General features: G+C 38.2%; 2 protein-coding genes across 3 annotated transcripts in view; one reads left to right on the plus strand and one right to left on the minus strand.

Moving 5' to 3' along the window:
* The window catches only part of FAM131B (family with sequence similarity 131 member B), a 48,221-nt gene extending 41,320 nt beyond the window's left edge, over positions 1–6,901 (plus strand). The window contains exon 7 of the mRNA XM_087716403.1: positions 2,635–6,901. Coding sequence (XP_087572529.1) covers positions 2,635–3,260 — 626 coding nt within the window. The 3' untranslated portion in view covers positions 3,261–6,901. The remainder of the gene's footprint in view (positions 1–2,634) is intronic.
* Positions 6,902–16,980: 10,079 nt separating this feature from the next.
* The window catches only part of CLCN1 (chloride voltage-gated channel 1), a 105,331-nt gene continuing 101,216 nt past the window's right edge, over positions 16,981–21,095 (minus strand). For both annotated transcript variants that reach the window (XM_087716405.1, XM_087716404.1), the window contains exons 21-23: positions 20,962–21,066; positions 19,020–19,106; positions 16,981–17,380 (exon numbers count right to left, since the gene is read on the minus strand). In XM_087716405.1, coding sequence (XP_087572531.1) covers positions 17,144–17,380; positions 19,020–19,106; positions 20,962–21,066 — 429 coding nt within the window. In that variant the 3' untranslated portion in view covers positions 16,981–17,143. The remainder of the gene's footprint in view (positions 17,381–19,019; positions 19,107–20,961; positions 21,067–21,095) is intronic.

The raw sequence follows: 21,095 nt of genomic DNA on the forward strand, positions 1-21,095 counted from the left end.
TATTCTGTATTATATTATTTCCTCTACTTTCATTATTTGTCCCCCAACACCACCTGGTAGGTCTCTTTGTGCCTCAAGCTTTGTAGAATTTAGGTCAAACTTGTGTCTAGACCGTGTTGCTTCAGAATACAAATAGGGACTGATGCAACTTGGTGGATGTCCTCCAGACTGGTTTAAAATCCCTCTCAATAGCAAGCTGGGAAATTATTAAATCTACAGTAGTAGCCAAAATTGTGGAAACTTTTTGGGAAAAGTGTACAGTATTGTTGAGGTTTGATGGCTAATAATACCACTTTCTTTGGAGTAGCACCATTAAATTATATATCAATGGAAAGATAATTTAATCAAGAATGTAATGCAATAGCTTTTATGAAGAAGAAAAGTGAAACACGTAGAAAAAATGAGATATGCAAAAATTATTGCATTGCCCCATTTCATCTTGTATACACCCAGATGATTTTCTTCTGTCACGTAGGCCCAGTCTCTTAATTCTTCTATCATCACTTGCTGTTGTACACCTCTTCCTGCTTTTACCAGTGTGGTTTTGTAATGAATAATTGCAAAATCCTTATACTTCAAAAACTTAGAAATGTACCTTTGGTTAAGTTTCCACCAATTTTTCTTCTAATTTCTTTATAACTGTTATAAAGTATATAACTTTATAACTTGTTCACTTAATAATACTATTTTACATCACTTTCTGGGCAACCAGTCAGATCTTTGCACCATTACTTTAATTTTATCACGTTTTACAAGCTCACTAAATGAAAGAACACAAAAAAAAACAACCAACTTGATAGTGATCACATAACACACTGACAAATGTCCTCCTCTCAGCTTCAATACGTGGCATCAATAACTGAATCTTACTGTGATCTGATTGTCTCATTGCCAAAACAAGAGGACACCTGATTGGCTCTCTAGACACTCATGCTCATTGGCTACAATCAGATGAAGGAAAGCTACCTGATATTAACCTAATCAAGTATTTTTGAGATTTGATAGCTAATAATATCATTTTCTTTGGAGTAGCACCATTAAATTATATATCAATGGAAAGATAATTTAATCAAGAATGTAATGCAATAGCCTTTATGAAGGATTTGCTATTAGAATAGCAGTTACAACGAAGAAAAGTGAAATATGTAGAAAAAAATGAGATATGCAAAAATTATTGCATTGCACCATTTCATCTTGTATACACCCAGATGTTCCTTTTTCTGATTATTTGGCTATAACATTTCATAAAATACAGATAATTGAATAACTTTGTTGCATTACATTCTTGATTAAATTATCTTTCCATTGATATATACTTTTATGGTACTACTCCAAAAAAAGTGGTATTATTAGCTATCAAACCTCAAAAATACACTTTTCCAAAAGGTTTCCACAATTTTGGCCACTACTGTAGTACAATGGCTCCTTTATCAGCAGAGGGTGAAATGATACCAAGAATCTAAATACACAGAATAGCAAATGAAAGAGAAGTTATTGAAATATAGTAGTAGAGCAAAAGCTGATTTACTTATTCTTGGGCAGCAGCTTGTGGGAAACATAACTGACAAAGTAAGTACCAGTTTTGCAGCAAAAAATTAAAAAAGAAAGAAAACTGGCTTGAGTTTTTGGGATATTTCTATTTTTATTGTTTTGTTTTTAATGGATATAATTGGCCATTAAATCACTGCCTCAAAAATGGAAAAGAGTTAAAAAGAAAGAAAGAAAGAAAGAAAGAAAGAAAGAAAGAAACTAACGCCACCTCCTCTGGGGCCATAAATGAGCTCCATGTAGTATGGTATATGACTTGTAACTTTTGCACTCCTAGATTAGGGCAGAGCTAGAATGCAATTTCAATCTTAATCTTTCATTTTGTAGCCTCAGAGCTGCTATAAAATTATAGCAATAGCACTTAAGACTTACATACCACTTTACAGTGCTTTACAGCCCTCTGTAAACAGTTTACAGAGTCAGCATGTTGCCCCCAACAATCTGGGTCCTCATTTTACCCATCTCAGAAGGATGGAAGGCTGAGTGAAGCTTGAGCCTGGTGAAATTTGAACTGCCTAATTGCAGGCAGCCAGCAGGCAGCAGAAGCAGCTTGCAGTACTGCACTTTAACCACTGCACCACCATGATTGTATGTGTAATGTATTTGCTAGAAGTTTGACATCTTTCACTGCCTTCTCTCTGGTAGTCAGATCTCTTTCTTCTCTTGGATTTTTTATGGTCTTGTTTCAGATCACTGAAAAAAAAATGTCTCAAGGCATTCTAAAATCCCTCACAGCAGCTCCCTGGAGCACAAAAGATGGTTCAATCCAAGCATCTATATCTCATAGACACCTAACATGAATATGTATTCTCAGTCCATATTCACTTGATCTGTACATTGGATCAATCAAAGTATCTGGATATAAATCATGAATGCATCTTCACAGCTGTGTGATTCTGAGAGTCTAACAGCTGTGTAAGTAACCATTAGATTGTGTCCTCTCACAACCTCCTCAGGCAACTGCTGAGCAAACTTCCCTTCGTCCCAAAAAATCTTCTTGCTTATGCCTTTCCTATGTCTTCTTCAATTCTGTGTTTCACCTCTCTTTCTCTCATTTTTATTCTTCTCTTCCTACCTCCTGTGCAGAACACCTGGCCCAGGTGCAGTATGACAGCTGGCCTCACTCTTACGTCTCGCAAGGCATGTACTGCCTGGGTTCATCTGATGCTTGGGAAACCAGCAATCAGTCCCTCATTGCGTCCCCAGCTGCTGGCTCTTACCTCGGCCAGAACTTTGAGGAATGTCAGTCTAACCTACAGGAAAGTGTTTTAATCCAGAACAACCTTATCCAGCAGCACCAGCTGTTGCAAATGCAACAGCAGCAGCAGCAGCAACAATTACAGTTACAGCAGCAGCAGCAACAACAACACCAGCAAGTGCAACAAGCTGTGTTCCAAAATACTGACCTTGTAGATGTATGGCCAGCTCAGACAACTCCTAATGGTGATGATAGCATTGGTAATGGGGGGAATGCTGAATCCAGCACTCTTGTGGGAGTTCACGCAGAAGAGGAAGAGAACCCCGTGCTGGAGAAAGCTCCCCTATTGAACAAGAAACCTTCTCCAGAAGAGGACGATGTTGTATGCCGGGATCTGGAGTCTCTTTCACCCAGAGAGGAGGCAGAGCCTACTGCCCTTAGCCGCAAGGTTTCTGATGTCACATCGTCTGGAGTTCAGTCCTTTGATGAGGAAGAAGGTGAAACCAATAACTGATCCTGGATGTTGAAACCTTTGACAATATGCATGGGAAACACGGGTGGGGGAAAGTGTCAGGGAAGCCCCTCTCCAGCTCCTCAATTCCCCCTATCTCAATTCCCCAGTTCCCCATAGCACACTTGTTTATCCTTAGATTTATGGAAAGGTAAAGCCAAGGACCAAAGTGCTGGGCATTGCTAACTCCCCCACCTCCTCCTGCACACGTTAGGCTGAAATTTTAAGACTTACTGCCCAGAAAGCTCAGGGAATGCAAGATAGTGGCCTCATGTGGACATTGCAAACAGTGGGCACAAGTTATGCTGGTATCAAGAGTGGTTTTGTGAGGCTGATTCACTTAGCACAGCCTCTGAGCAAAGGCTGCTCTGCTCTGGCTCTTGGAACCTGGTGGATCAATGACAGGGAGAGAGGGAGATAACTTTGCAACAAAAAAGTCAGGCCTCATCAAGAATTCTACTTATGGAAGTGAGGTGCTCTTTGGAGAGAAGCTTTCACTTGAGGCCTAGAGGACCATGAAGTGGAGGGCATGGATCCAGACTGTGGGACTTTAGGGGTAGTGACTATTCTGTGATAAAACTGAGGTACTCTGAGTCCAATTCAAACCTCATTCTTCAGCACGTGTGCATGCATTTGCCGCTGAAAGCCTCTTATGCACCCACCCTCTGTTAACTTTGCCTATATAGGGGCTGGAGAGGGTTTTTTCCCCTTCTATTTATTATTGGGCACTGCATGTAGGGAAAAGGGTCATCTGTCAATCTTATAATTTATGCAGACATGGAGTTCAGTCTTTCCATTGTATACAGGGAAGACAAGACAAAGAAACAAAAACAAACACATACCACACTTAACTATGTACTTAGTTTTCCTCTATTTTTCTCCCAATTTTTTATGTTGCAACAGTTTTTTGGCCATCAGTGGGAATGGCCTGGTGCCATCTAGTGTAAGGTAATACTCCTTTTCTAGACTTGCAAGTTCTTCTGAAAATATTGCAAAATTGAGATTGGGCCAAGAGTAATTCTCTACTGTTCCCATTCAATTTCCTGCTTTGGTTATAATGAGAAATACTGGATTTGTAATGCCTTGCTCAGTCAAGAATAAGAAAAAAGTAAGTGGCACATTTTTCTCAATTTTTATTTGAAGAAGGGTTTTTTTGGGGTGGGGGGGGGAGGCGAATGATTGCTATATTTTGTGGCCCAGAGAGTTTGATCTCAAGTTATCCCTTTTTCTCAGTTATTGGTTTGTTTTGGCAGATAAATGGAAATAAGCATTATAAAACCTAGTTTTTTAATACTGTGTTCTTTCACCATTGTTTGTCAGACACAAACAGTAGAAGAAAATAATAATATAAAAAATGACCAGAATTAATAAAAATAAGTTTATGGTCATCATTAAAAGAGGAAAAATAAGGACGCTGCCATAAAAGGTGACCCTACACTGTGAGAAAACACTCACAGCTAATGGCATTTTCTCTGCTCTTTTCCTCCTCCATTCCTACACCATTCTATTTACCTGAAATTTCAATGTGGCTTGCAATTAATTTGTTTTCTCTGGGTCTGCTGGCTAGAAAATTGATGAGTAAATTGCACAGCAATGCTTTATTTACTCAGATCTTACCCCTTTGTGTAGAGAAAGGGGAAAAACTTTGGGGTCAGAAACTTTGCATTCAGATATCATCAGCAAAAGACAGCTGAAGTGCCCCCACCCTTTTCATGAAGTATTGAGAGGAACTCCATGCATTTCAACAACCAAGAAACTCTGTCTTCCCCTTTACTGCACCTTCTTTGAGAACATTTTCATCATACAGACATGGTCAGGCAAAAATAATCAAAGCAAAATGCATGAAAGAAAAGCCTTTTGTCACCATTCTTTTCCTTGTCTCTGTTTCCTTACTCTTCCTGGCTCCTTGGGTTGGGGAGGCTGCTCAACCTCTGAGCCTTTGGGAGCCCACCTCTCTTTTAAAATATGTTTACATGCTACAGTGCCAACCTCTGAAGGCTAAGAGGGTTGGATACAGAACTTCGCTGGATATGAGGACAACACCTCATGTTCTTGCTTTTTTTTTTCTTAAATTGCTGCATTCTGGCTTTCAGTCAGTTGTAGGGAATTCTCCCAGCAATGATGCAGAACCATGAAGAATGCAGAGTGTGCATCTCTGCAAATGAAGAATGAATGAAACTCTTGTTACTCCAACATCATCGAGCCTTCAGGATAACCAGAAAGCTTTGAGATGTTTCCAGTATTGTGATGGGGGAGGGTGGAGATTCAGGCAGCCTGATTCTCCTTTCCTCCAAACCATTATGCTCCATGTGCCTATCCAGGACCAGGACTAAACCTGGATGTTTACGGTAATTTGTTTCTGTGTAAATGTATCCTGCTTTCATCTTGGCGCTCACTGAACTCGATAATAAGTGGCTCATCTTGTTTAGATACCTTATTTTATTGTCTGTCTTTTTTAAAGGAAAATGTAAGCAACATGCATTTGATAATGCCACATATCACAAATGTTTGAGAGGTGTATATTTTTCTCAGTCTGAGAGATGCCAGAGGGTCATATGGCATGAAAATCAAGAAACAACAAGGGAAAGCTAATTTTGTGTTTGTAGAACTGGGGATGTGACTGAACAATGTGTACGGGGGAATAGAGAATCACAACTGTATTGCAGATTTCTATAACTATCATTGGAAAGTTCTACCAAACAAAGATAACCATATTTTCTTTTAAATTGTACAGTTCTTGGGGAGGGTTTATCAATAAATAGAATTGTTCGGGATATGAAACTCCATTTACCTTCCTCTCTCTCCATCCCCTGCCAAGGTATCTTGCCTTTTAAAATATCTTTCCTGTTGTTCCCTATGTTTAAATGTACTGATGGCTCTGCTTTTAACCAGGTACATCAGCAGAGAGAAAAAGTTACTCAGTTTCACTTGGCCCCAGACGAGAAAATAATCCTTCAGTTATCTGTTGTGTCGCATTCCAAATCCTAAAAGATTACAGCTTTCATTTGATTGGACAAAATAATCAGAATGGCTGTATTGCTCTATTCATATAATAAAACAGATCTGTGTGACACCTTCAAAAGTAATAACAAATGTTGAGATCTCAGCTGCTAAACAGAGTCAGGTCAGGTTCACTGACCTGAATGGAAACAGCTCAAAGTGATTCCTGATATAAACACATTAGTACCAGCTAACTGAAGAACAAATACTATTATCAAAAGATGGGACTGCCTGTGCCAAGGCAGTTCTGCATCTCTGAATATATTGTGGTTAGAAAACCTCGATCAGGAAAGTTGGGGATGATTTATTTTTATTTATTTATTTTTTGTAGAAGAAAACAGGCAGACAGCACAGAATACTGCACACCCTTTTTACTACTTTATAGGTGGGTTTATTTCTGGGCTTGGAGCCTGACTGAGAAAAAAAACCCTAGGAAAGATCATTAAGAAAAAAGGTCAGTTGAGGGAAGGTTACAGCCCCATGCCTGGTCTGCTCTCTCAGTTCTCCAACTCTGCTGCCTTATTGTTATTTATCAGCAACCTGTGTCTGAAGACTGCAGTGCCAGCTCCTTGCCACAGAATGCTAGGGGGGGGGGAACCTTTTAGTCCAGTGGTCTCCAACCTTGGCAACTTTAAGACCTGTGGACTTCAACTCCTTTGCTGGCTGAGGAACTCTGAGAGTTGAAGTCCACAAGTCTTAAAGTTGCCAAGGTTGGAGACCACTATTTTAGTCTATGAGGGCTGCATTTATTATTATTTCATGTTAACATGTTCATGATCAGAAATTTCACATTTGTTACATGCATCACATTTGTAATGTGCATGCCTTTCTTTTTAATCGCTTGGTTTCTTCTTAAAAAATTGGAAGCAAAATGAAACCATGCAATTCAGATACACTGTGTGTAGCTTTATATTTTGAATTTCTCTGAACTGATAGGCAGTGAATTCCTGACTGAAGAATATTAGAAGGGATGTGTAGGTTTGTGCTAATGTATAAGATACTGTTGTCCAATGCCTGGAGATTATGCCAAGGTCGAGGAATGCACTCCTCTGCAGAAATTGTAAACTTGAAATGTTGTGTCCTCACCACTGGCCCTACCACCCAAGACTTCTTGGAGTTACACTTAGATCACATATAGAGACTTTAGGTTCCCCATTCTTGGCTAATATATGTGAATAATGACACCCTTCTTATAAAGGATTATTCATGAAACCATTAGGAATGTCTAATCTTTTTTTAATGAAGTAAAAACTGGCATTGGATTTCCTTGACATTTTTTTTTGTGGGGGGGGAATCCCATGAAGTCATTTTTAAGCCTCTGCTGCCACTTCCTGATCCTTTGCATGAATCATAGCAGCAATAGAATCATAGTTAGCAAATAGCATATTTTGTACTACTCACTAAATAATTTTCTCTGGTGCAATATTGCAGTGTTTACGTTGTGGCATGAATGCAAGATAGCTTTATTCCAAGGTATTTGAGCAGTTTTACTTTGAACGGGTAATCAAGGGATTGCCAAAGAGTCCTGGAGGAAACATTCCATAAATGTCTGTCCCCTGCTTGTCCTTGCCTGTGAGCCTTAAATCCTTCTCCTTACTCATTTCTTAACTGCTAGAAGAACTAACAGATGGCATCATGGTGGATGACATCACAACTTTGGGAGCATAGTGACAGGCTCTATTTGCTAGCTCAAGATGGAAGAGAATTAACTAGGAATGAAAGAAAACAAAATGTCCTTGAACCTTGAGGACCAATTAAATCCTCCATCCCCCCCCCTTAATTTAGTTCAGTAATTGTTAGATGGACTTTTCTTAACTGGGAAGGCCACTTAAATAATTTATAAAGAATTATTCCACTAATAAGGGAAAACAACAACATTTGTGAGGGAAGAAATAGCTGTAGGAGCTACTTTTGAGCAAATCAGCAGCCCCTGAGAAAAGAATAAACCATTCTCCCTTTTTTAAAGTAAAATCCAAAGCTTTGCAGCTGCATTTTAAAAAATGAACGTTAATCAGATACTTTATGTGCCTCCTATATCATGCCTAGTCAGTGCCTAAGGGTCTTACATGCATCATTCATGTTTTTCAATTTCTCACCTGAGCTAATGTGGATAACTAACTCTGCTCCTTCCTGCTTTTTTCTCCTTAAATGAAACATCTAAGTATATATGAAAATCACCAGGGTGTTTATGAAAATAGGACTTTTGCAAAAACTGCAACCAGATATAAATTGTGTCTTGATTAAATATTAATATCAAGACATTATTACAGTGGGTTACATAGTTAATAGTTACATATATTAACACCGACACATTTAAATGTCATAGGAGTGGGTGGCTATATAAATTTAATACATAAAGAGTGAAGCGGAAAACAGCAAAGCAGAGGGAAAGAACAAGATTAGAGCCAAGGGACAGGTTCTGGGGACAGCCTTCCTGTGCCCTAGTAAGGTGTCTTTCAACTGTATTGGATTTCAGTTTGCATCACCCCCAGCCAACTTATTCACCTCTTTTTAGGAATAAGTTTTTGGCAATAAGACCTGTAGAATTGGTGTTTGTTAAGATAGGCTTACTTAGAAAAAGCTTCTATATTAGGTGTGAGAGAGGGCCTTGCCTGTGCCACTCCAGGACATAGAGAAAGGCATTCACGAAGAGCAATATTTTTGTATGTTTTAGAGGAGTTGAAAAGCAAAATTATCACTCCTTTGAAGCCCCCTTAATTTCCTGCCACCCAAATCAGGCTAGCGTCTTTAAAAAAAATAAAATTTAAGGGGCAAAGGAGACATCTCATCCTCTTCAGCACCCTCCCAAAGGGCTCTGAAATGTCAACTCCATTCCACAGTGACCTTTACTGCCCTCAGGCAGGGTGGGGCAGAAAGCATTGTATGGTCCAGTGGCCATCATTGTTCTTGGCCCTTGGCCCATGAGAATGTAATTTTCATGTCAGACCAATAAATTAGGAAATGAGTTGGCTCAGTGTGAGAACATGTTCAAAGTCTCAGCTTGGTTATGTTAAAATCACAAATAAGTATATATTTTTTTAGTATCTTTACCCCCTACATTCCTGCATATAGCCTTGAAGTGCAGAGGAGTGTAAGAAGCAATACGTTTTATCCTTTAGGCAGGCCTAAAGCAGTGGCATCCGGGAAATGATGGTGGTCAAAAAAACTCAAGATGGCGATCATGACCACGATATTGAAGTTCTGTCCCTTTGTACATGTGTGCGATATACAAGTGGCTGGGCTTCAATCACATGGTCATTATTGCCATATTGACTTTTTTGACACATACCATGGACTCACATGCCTAAAGTCTGCCGGTTTTGAACTACTTTGTTGTTCTGTTGCTGATGAATTGTTTCTTACTCTTATTTGCATTTCTCCTTTCTAAGATTTGTTTACTTATTCATACATGCAACATATAGCCTCCCTTTCTTTCCTTCAGGAGCTAATAGTAATGGAGATAGCAGTTGATCCCTAACCAAACTCTGTGAGATAGGTTGGACTGAGAGAAAGTGACCAGACCAAGTCACCCCATGAGCTTCTATGGCAAAAGCCAGGCTGGAATCTGATCCTCTAGCATTTTAACCATTACACCACGCTGGGTTTAGGTCAGTCCAGACAATGGCAGGAATAAAATGAGAAATTGGGACTCCACAAAGAACTACTGTGATCCATGCATTTATGTTATGCATTACATTATTATGTAAAAATAATTGAGAAGGTGGCTAGTGGCTTATTACTTTTGGTACATTCAAGGAGATTGAAGTCAATCTCTTAATCATATTTCACTTAAAAATGTAGCCATCTAGCAAATATTGAAGATGGCACATAGGTGCAGATAATTTAGCTGCAGATAGACTCATATTGTTTTTAAAAGTCACTAAATTAGCCCTGATGCCAGAGATTTTGCTTACTTCGTTGTAGCCCCTTGTGATAAGTCATTATCTCTCTGTATTTACCGACTGCTTATAAGAAGAAGGGGGAAAATGAAGGGATTAACTCTGGAACAAACTTACACAAATATTTGCCATATTTACAGAGGTTTTATTATGATGCCTCACCTTGGGCAGCAAAATATCTTCAGCAGCTTCTGCTGAACTTTTTCTTCCGGTCACTGAGCTTCTCAAGAATCAAGATAATTGGGAGATGAGATAATTGAAGCAGTGGTGGAAAAGCTGCATTTGCTCTGCTTGTTGCTACTTTTTCATTTTAAATCATCCCCATTTTGTTTTGGAGTGATGCTGTCAAGGGTATTCAGGTCCCTGGCCTGGATTTCACTGCACAGTAAAGCTGTATCTAGATGGTACCATTTTTGATTGCCAGGGGTGAGGGAAGCCTGGATTCCAATGCTTCTCTATGCAAAGATAATTCACAGCAGTTGCTGACGCAGGTGATCAGGGGTAAAATATTCTAAGCCAGGTTTCCATGTAATGCTTACTTTCTGTGCACAAATAATTTTCCGAGTGGAGGAGTATTATAATTGTGGGAAACCAATTTATAATCTGAAACTTTCATATTCAAATTGAGAGTCTTAATAGTGAAGCAAGCAGAAAAAGTATTTTAAATAAATTCATAGTTTATTTTCATTCAGTTTTTCCATCTATTTTTAGTCCAGGCATACCTGTAGTATATTTCTTTAGAAATAACAATATTATACGTACTTCAGTATGGCACTTTTGTTACATATTTCCTTAAATGTCATCGTCATAGATGTCTGAATTTTGTTCCAAACTTTGTATGGGCAATTATAAGTTTGGATATTAATTTACTGTTATTTCTAGGAACTGCAAAATGTTGTCTGAAAGATAAAAAAATCAGTTTTGAATATAGTACCATATTTTTTTAAATATTTCTCCAGTTCATTTGGTGCTGGACCCATCCTCCAAGCTAGTGGTGGATAAGCTTAAGAGCAGAATACAGGACAATAAATACAGGAACTATATAAAAAAGAGGAATAGTGGCTAGTGTAATTGAAGCATGTTTAAAGAAACCAAAGGTTTGGGGCATGTTTTTTTTTATTAAACTTATTAAGGTTGTCTTGCAGGGAAGTTTATAAAGAGACCAGTCTTAAGACTTTTCACAATTCTGAATTTATGAAGATGGGAATGATAGTTTTCTTCCCATCTTTAAAATATGGGATTAATTGAGGACAGTGACTTTCCAGGAAAGGAATGGGAGGAAAAGTAGAAGTGGGTTTACAAAATAACCCTCTCACCTCCTTCAGTTCTGGGACACTCGAGCAGAAAAAAACCAGATTTGCCTTTGGTCTTCCAACTCCAAAACATCTTTGCTTAAACCTTTTTTTTTGTTGGTTATTCTGTGCATGTTTTTGATAATGTGACTTATGAGAATATATATTCTCTCAATATATATATATATACATATATCTTTTGTGCACGCATACACATGTGTGTCTGTGTGCCTGTGTGTAACTATATCTATAGGTATAAAAATTATATGGCGTTTCATGCCTGGTTATGGTTAATAGCCATTGAGGAAAAGAGAGCGTTGCCTGCAAGGGCATGTAAGAACCTCATCAAGTTAATGTTATTAAACAGCACGTGGTTTTGCCATTGTGGTTGGTGGAAGTGTGTTTTATTTCTGTTGGGAAGTTCCTCCAAATGGATTGTGCAATCAGATAGATTCCTGTCTGCTAAGTATCATGGTATGAACAGCTAAAGCATACATTCTTTGCCATTCAAAAGTAGCCCTCACAGTTAGTATCTGGCAAACATTTCAATTGAAGAATATGCAAATGTTGCTGTGCATGTAGAGTTGTTACTGAAAATTGCAGCTGTGAATCATGTCCTTCTCCTCCTCCATAAAGTCTATAGCAGGTGGTTGTAATTTTTTTCTGAAGCAAGAAATTTGGCTGGAGCACCTGATCAAAAGACAAAACTCCAGTGATGGAAAAATTGGATGCATTTGACTTACGGTGGCTTCTTTTTTTATCCCAAGTTTCTTATAGAATTCCATCATATTTTCAAGGATTCCATGGAACACAGTTTGAAAAACCTGGATCTTGACTATAGGGCTTACTTCAAGTCTTCATTAGCACAGCACATGAACCATTCTGACCAAGATAACAGATCTATCATTCAGTGCATCTGATGTGCACTGGCTTAGTGAAATCCACCATAATCTGTGATAAATTTTACTGCTTTTTAATGGAGGGAGTCAGAAGGAAATAGAAATATAGCTGCCATTTGTAGCAGTATTTATAGAGAGATCTGTTTCAATCCTTTCAGTCTGTATTAATTACAAAGAGTTGAATGAGTGTCCTTAGCCAAGTGAGTATGTTTTGTTAAAACATGGTTAAGTCTTAATGTTTGTCATTTAATTTTAAATATATTGGTGTCAATGTAAGAAGTAAAAACCATTTCTCTCCTCCACCCCATTTTCCTCAGATTCTACCTAATACAAATGAAATATGGAGCATGTCTATTCCATAGAAAGGAAGAGGATGAAGGGGAAAACAAGCAGTAGGCAATCTCTCTGATACCTAAGTACAGAGGAAAATGATTGGAGAGAAAGAGATTACTTAAGCAGACACACAATGGGGAATACACCAGACAGTTTGCATAGCACATTCATGGTTGCTGATTCCAGTTCATTGTTTTTGATGTGGATTCTCCATTGTTTGCCTGCTTACTCTTGCAATCCCTTCTTCTCCAATTAATGTAAATATAAACATTAATTATTTTCTTACTAATTATCCCAGCATTGGGATGAACATTCAGAGGTCAGGGGATTAGGGAAAGGAAAGCACAGTTGTGGTCATGTGATTTCCAACCTTGTGACCACTTAACACATGAGGACTACATGTAAATGTAGATGAAACACAAGTACTCAAAAAACCCATAATCTAGACTGCAGATTATGACTGCAAAATCATGCTGATGTAATGGTGAGAAGTTTCAGAAATGCCACTGGCAGAAATATAATTTACATTACGGCATCTCTTCATATTTTTGGTTTAAAAACCAGTACTGTATCTGTGCACTCCTCTTTGTGTTATTATAGTCCCGTCCATGTGACTTTTCTTTTCCAGAAATGTTTGTATGCATGTATCTGCAGGAAACTGATGCACTACAAAGCAACAGCATCCAGAATAACATTTTCTAAGATTCTCTATAGAATCAAAGAGTGCATATTTCATCCTTCTGTTTTATTTGAAATCTACTTACTAGCCCAGAAAGGACTCCCAAGTTAAGTTTACTCCAGTAGAAGAGGAAACAGTGTCTTTCTGGACAGAAGATTATGCAATTTAGTAATGACTGTTACTAAAGAAATTGTACTCCCAATCTTGGAACAAAATAATGATATTATCGGAATACATTAATATTCCTAGGCAAAGCAAAATACCATTGATAATTCTGAAGAATGTGAACAGATACTATATGGAGTTGCTTGTTTGTTTTTGCTTCCTCTAATTCTCTCTAATCAATGGTAGGCTGAAGAAACTCTTAAAATTTCTACAGGCTGTGGATGTGGCCTTACTTTTATATTAATGTTTTTTTCACATCCTTGATACCATGGCATCTAGTTTTTCTGGGCAGTTTTTTTTTAATGGATGACTATTGCATCTATCCTCTAGCTACAATTTGAAGCAGTATAAGCCAAACAAAAGATTTATTACTCCAGTAAATATATGGGCTAAATAAATTAGAGGACTATTTAGGTAGAGTAAGAGATGCCCAGATGTTGCAGCTTGTGACATAGAAGCAATTGTGGGGCAACAACAACAATAAAAGAAATAATTTCTGTGCCTTTGAAAGGTTGTCCTGCTTATTGCTTAGCTGAGAACAAGCCCTGTTTGCATTCTCATTTTATATCACAGGCTATTAATGCACATGAATGTCAGAATCAAAATTCAATGATTTACAGACCTATATGCATTTTGACTCAGACATGGACGATTCAAAGAAACTGACAATGATTTGCCTTAAGTGCTTGATAAGTATCCCAAATTCTAGATTTTGTTGAAGTACTATTCCAAATAGCCAGTATCCTTCTATGACAAACTCATAGAAATCAGCACTAAAATGTATACACCAGCAAATTGTGTGTTTGTTGAAAGAATGACTAAACAGTGATTAGATAAAGCTGATCTGCATTTAATCGGTCTTGATTAGACACTTTGGGAACATGGCTGTCAAATTGCCTCAAAACATTCAGACATTGACACGATTTCCAAGAAAAACCCTGTCCAATGCGGTTCTGACAAACCTGGGGAAGGCATTTCCCAGAAATAATGGTAAAATCCACCATTAATAATATTAATACCTTGTTTCCTTTATCAGGTCCACTAACAACTCCATGAAAGATTGAAATTCAGTGAATGATGGCTATCTGATGATGGAAAACTTCCATTTGCCATAGCTGACTGGTGTGGAAACCATGACATTGCCAAATCTAAGCAACTTCCATTACACATACATGCTCTTTCCAATCTCTTCCCTAAATATATGATGCTTATTTTAACTTGACACTGATACTATTCTGCTTGGAATAATGTGCTTACTTCCCTGAGAAACTAGCCAAAAGAGCAAGAGGATTTACAAGGACTAAATTTTAATTTCTTTGACACTGATTATCTATGTTGCCAAGCTACGCTCCTCATACATGAGACAAAAACCCCAAAACATTTTTTCTCCATTTATTAGACCAAATCTTGCTCAGAAACACCAGATTTAAAAATAATTAATACATCTGTACTGAGTGTGGATGATGATACAGTACTGGTACTGTACAGTGCTAGTGAAACACAAAAAGTTTCCGTCTGAGTGCAATGACTGCAACAAGAATTGATTATAGGTGCAAGAGGTTAGGTTAAAGCAAGGATTTTTCTTATTTGGTTATGCGCCATATACTTCCAATGAATTGTTGAACTCAACTAACAATCATAAAGTTTAGTTGTGCTTGTTATTTCTTACAGAATGTTCAGTACATTCTTCTTAGGGATTCCTTTGGAAAGAGTCAATTGTGTTACGTTTCTATAAAAGTTATGAAATGCAGATATATCCTTAGAAATGCCACCCCCCTCTTTCATTTATTAATGCTGCTTCTCAACAACATCAACATCTTCCCACATCAGTTTTTATTTATCAGGTACAAATATGTTTAAGACAGCATTTGTAGAAATTTCTTTCAAGTAATAAGTAGGACATTTAAGATGTAAGTGATATTTAAACAGCCTTAACTTGAATCCTTGGCTCATCAGCATTTAAACTTCACTGACATTCCCTTCTGGTTTGACTATTTTTTCAAAGTGTTCAATCAAACAGTAATGTTCTGACAAATGCATCACTACAGATAGAGTTGAAGCAGTGGTGGGATACGACCAGTACGCCCCAGTACGGGTGTACCGGTGCCTGTTGGGAGCACCAGGTACTGTTCTGGTACAGTGCTCTAGAGGGCCCGCCTGCACTCCTTATCTGTATTTGAGACGATTGGGGCTTTCGCGGACACGCACAGAGTGTACAGCGCCTGCGCAATGCTCCGCCGAGCAGCTGGAGCGTCATGGAGCCATCGTGGAGCATTGCGGGCGATAAGTACGCATGTGCTGCATGTGGTGGACGTGCGGCCCTGTTGCACCGTACCAGTTGCACCGGGATCTGGAACCCACCACTGAGTTGAAGGTTTATAAATGCGTCTGCATAGGCAAGATGGGGAACTATCTGGATAATAGCAGTTGCTATTATCAATAGCAAGTTGCCATTATACCTATACTTGGTGGTAATATCCTCAATAAAGAATTAGACTTGTTTTAGTATTTTTACCCCAGCAATAAGTATCAGAGGGATATTTCAATATATGAGAAATTATTTTTTAGGACAAGGATGTGCAAATTAGTAGAAATAATAAGGTATTAAGCCTATAATGACAAAATGAGAACAATTTGTGAAGGGGTGAATTAGTGTCACATGTAGAGCATAGATTGGAGTTTATTTCAAAAGAAAAGACATTGTAAAAAGGTAAAAGGGGGTATGAAGCATTTGTCATATTCTGTTTTGTTTACAAATTGGGATGTGTTCTCTACATCAGGACTGAGCCTGGGTTAAGTTCTCTGGCCCGCCTTCAGAACACCTGAAAGGGATGAAAATGGCTATGTATAATGGCATGTGGGAATGACCTTCGGAGACAGGAGGAAAAGTCAGACTGGATAACCTGAGTGTAAAAGACAGCCCACAGATTGAGGGAGGGCATGGGAAACATTGCAAAAGAGATCCTCCCTAGTTTTCTGGCAAGGAAAACAAAGGAGGGGAGAAATATTTTCACTCTGGCAAGATTCTCTTAATGCAACCTTACAATAAAGTTAAGAGTTAGAACTCCTGGTTACACTTTTTGTCTGGACTATCCCACCAGGCTAACACCATGGCATGCTGAATGAAGATATATGTGGTAGGTTTATCTGAAGAACACCTGGAATATATCCCTATAGGCAATGGGCCCATACCATGTGCCCCACAGAGGGATCATAATCAAAGGATGCAAAACTAGAAGATATAAGCCAGGATCCTTCCACCCATTTGCTTTGCATGTCTTTCTTGCATCCCACTGAAAATGGCAGAGGAAAGCCAGTCCACACAGCCACACAAGTTCTCCAGCATGAATTATCTTCCACTGATACCAGCAAAGCAGGTCACAAGCCTTTTCTGGAAATGTAAGTATGGTGGGCAGATTATGCCGAAGGATGAGGTAATTTTTTCCCAAGGTGCAATTATATTGTCATATTGTTATCATCCTTATCATCCTCTTCCAGGTTTCTGGAGCATAAGTTAAAGTCCTTGAGTGTGTCTGAGATGTTCTCAGCAGCTGGGCCAGAAATTTCTATGCCCTCCAATTCTATTATCAGTATCTGAAGCAGAGAGAATCCCTTTTCTTTACCTGGGAAGGGAAGATTGCTGTGAGACAGGGGAACTAGGGGCCACTGAGTTCTCTGGTCCTGAGTCTACTGCAGATTTCCCAGGGACTGTATCATTGTTTTCTTTGCTCCACATCTTTGTAGACCAACTGGTATGCTCTTTGCTGCTTGTCGTCTGAGTGGCATCACGGAAACTTGCAAGAGGAGGACGAAGTTGGACCCCAGTACGTGTAGACCCCTCAATAGCTTTCTGGAGCTGAGAGTTTGAGAGACACAGAATTAACAAGGAAGTTGCACAAAGGTACCCTTCCTCGATCAAAATAGCAATAGCACTTAGATTTATATACCGCTTTACAGTGCTTTATAGCCCTCTCTAAGCAGTTTATAGTGTCAACATATTGCCCCCAACAATCTGGGTCCTCTCTTTATCAACCTCAGAAGGCTGGAAGGCTGACTTAAAATAGTTTCCATAGACCAGAAGGGCAATCATTTTCATCCTAAGAACCACGTTTTAGGATCCTGCTAGGTGTGCCTTATCACATGACAATGTCACCAAAATAGGCAAGACCAAAACCATTTAACCCCATTGTCTGCATTTAAAACATTCAATTCATTCATTTGTGTTTAGACCACAGCAATCTCAGCAGCATACATAAAGTATGATCTGAAAATAGTTACCAAAATTAACATTTTCCATAAGAAAATTTGGGGGATGGGGGTCTTTAATCTGCTTTAACTCTCTGCAAAAGCTAAGGCACTCATATTGCTTCTTAAACATAAAAAAATGCAGAAAGAGCCCCAATTTTCATCCTTGTCTAACATATGAGGATTTGGAAGCATCAAATGGGCTGCTGGGGGGGGGGAGGTAGGGACTGCAGCTCACAGTCAGAACTCCACTCTGATATTTACCCATCTGTGCTATTTTTGTTCTTCATAAAGGGAGAAAATCAGAAGTTCATGACTGATGAAGCGGGGAAGGGATGGGGGAAAAAACCTTGATTATCATCTTTACGGTACAATAGGGTATTTTTAAACTCCCTACTAGGTTTCTTCAAGTAGCGCTGGTTGGAAATTTGGAGAGTTGCTGAAAATGACTGCTCTATAAAAATACTGATGAGTATGTTTACATGAAAGAAGTAAAGGGCTCAATAGCCATTAACTCCACCCGAGATTCTTAGGAGGAAGGACAAAGCCATGGTAGTTAAGCATGTATAAATCCAACTCAAGTCCATAACCTAATTTCTCCTTTTTTGGAAAAGGCCACGATCCAGTTGATTTCATAGCCAATAAAGCCATAATAAGGCTATAAGATATTTTTTTCTTCTGAATGTAAGAGGGTTTAAAAAGGGATTTCTCTTATAGACTAGATAATCATATATCTCTATATCAGATTTTGCAAGTTTTAGCAAGGATGCACTAAGCCTTCAAGTGAGTACACTTCAAAAATTAGGGAAGGATGAAAAAAGAGGCCAGAATAAAATAAAATATTTCAGTTTAAACTTTATGAAAATAAAATTAAATAGTACACATTATTTGCAGGTATTGATACTACAAGTTACATTTTGCTGGCTTTGTATGGAGAAGCTCTGAGAACTGAATCTAAAGTCCATAGGGGAGTTATGTTATATATTGCTGATAGTATTGAAAGAATATGAAATGTAAAATAAAGCTAAATGGAAGATAAAAGGTATTAAATGCCTTTTCTAAATGTGGACTGAGAAGGCACCACCAGGATCCCAGAAGGAATGGTAAGAGTAAAGTATAAGTCGTGTATAAGGAGTAATACTCCCGTTACCAACTTTTTTCCCCCGTTCTGGGTTTTCCATTAGACCTTTTCTTTACTCTCAAGCAAGACTCAACTGGACAAAATACAAAGGTAACATTATTTAAATTACCTCTTCCAGTGCAATCACACCCTTTAGTTTTCCCATACTGGTTACATAGGCATGGGTGAGTCCTAGCAATGAGAACAAGGTATGTGTCTACAGAAATGAGAAGATAAGACAAATTAGCAAATAAAACAGGCCAATCATTGCAAACTCATGGAGAATTTGAAACAGGTTAAAAATGGTAGAACTGTTTTACCCATATTAGCATGAATAAACATGAAGCAAAGCCAAAGAATGAAACCTTCATGTCTGAAATTGGAATAGTTAGAATCGGAGATCCATTTGTCCAATTAACACAATGTAATACGTTGTTGGCATTAAAAAAATTAATTGTACCAGGTCAACTGATATTGAGTTATATAGTAATGCAATATGCAAAATAAAATTATGGGTTAAATAATTTTCCAATACTGCATAACCTATGACCCATCAGGCTAAATTATCTTTATCTTCTTACTAGCATGGTAAATAGTATTCTCAGATAGCAAAAGGAGGAAGAGTTCATCTAGATGGGATATAAATGTAATTAAGCTCTTCTGAACTCAATAGAATAGCAATAGCTCTTAGACTTATATACGGCTTCACAGTGTTTTACAGCCCTCTCTAAGCAGTTTACAAAATCAGCATATTTCCCCCAACAATCTGGGTCCTCATTTTACAGATCTTGGAAGGATGGAAGGCTGAGTCAACCTTGAGCCTGATGAGACTCAAATTGCCAAACTTCTGGCAGCCTGCAGTCAGCAGAAGTAGACTGCAGTACTGCATTCTAACCACTGATCCACCAAGGCTCAGGAGGATCATAGACGTAAACTCTTTGGAAAAACTTAGATTTTAGTAAAACTGGGTTGCACTGTAAATGAGAATAAATCAAACCAGGTAAAAGGGAAAATATGCCTTTTGGTTTTGTATATGTCCTTGCCAGTATCATTTTAGGTGAGACCAAGACTTTTCTTCTTTGAAAGACAGGGAAATAGGCAATTTGTGCTATAATAGGGCCCATCACTCCTAATCACACATGTGCTTATATTAAACAAAACCTTGCTACCTACAATAATTAAAGAAGGTCACCTTATACATAGATTGAAATATTTGGAATTGATTAAACATATAAAAATTCTAAATAGATTTTCTTCAATTTTATATTTACTGATAATTCATATTCATAAGAAGCACTGTTATTAACGTCTTTATTTTGAAATATGTATTGGGAATTAAGAACAATGAAAATAAACATTGAGAATAAAGAACAACTTACTCAACAATTTCTGTTCCCAATTTTATTAGGAAAATTAATCCTGCAAAGATTAAACAACTAAAGCCCAACTAGTTTGATCCCTCTTGTTACCTCCATACAGAACTCATTTTAGTAGAGAAGATTGTCTAAAGAAGTACCACTGCGTCTTAGATGAAATTTTCTGCTAATAGCCTAAGCTAAGGGTGGTAGTACCAAGACACAGAACCAGCAAGAATGATAACAAATAAACTTAATTGAACATTGGGGTGGTTCTTTTGCTTTTAATGCTATTTTTCTTATTCAAATTCTAGAAGTTCAGCTTCACATTGCAAAATTGCATGGCAAGGTGGCGACATGCAATGGAAAACAGATGGATGAAAAAAAATATGATAGTAAGACAATGTGGCAGAAACTGGAGCTGGGGAGGCAAGAAGGAACAGAAGAAAAGAGAACAGATCTGTATTTTGTATATTCAGCCCAATTCTGTACCTTTTATTTGCCTGAAAGAGAAAATTAGAGAAGAATTGTCAAGGCCATATTATATAGAGAGAGCCTTACTACGTCTGATAGGTTAAAGCTTGAGCAAGATCACGCCTTATGTTGAAGGCCAAGAAATACAAAGAGATCATGAAATCAGAAGAAGGTGTAGGCCTTGATGGGAGTAGAGTTGGATAGCAAAGAAAGTAGAAAATAAGAGTAAATGCAGGCACCCACCTTGTGCAGTGATGTTCTCTCGACCAGCTGAAAGGGAGAAGGATCTATGCGGCAGCTGCTGAAGCATACCTTTTTCTCGAGCTCCTCCTGCTCCCAAACTTCTATCTGACACAGGAAAAAAAGAGTTCACAAGT

The sequence above is a fragment of the Thamnophis sirtalis genome, unplaced genomic scaffold (genome assembly GCF_051295495.1).
Source record: "Thamnophis sirtalis isolate CommonGarterSnake01/CBP01778 unplaced genomic scaffold, rThaSir2_p1.2 scaffold_5, whole genome shotgun sequence".
NCBI classification, from domain to species: domain Eukaryota; kingdom Metazoa; phylum Chordata; class Lepidosauria; order Squamata; family Natricidae; genus Thamnophis; species Thamnophis sirtalis.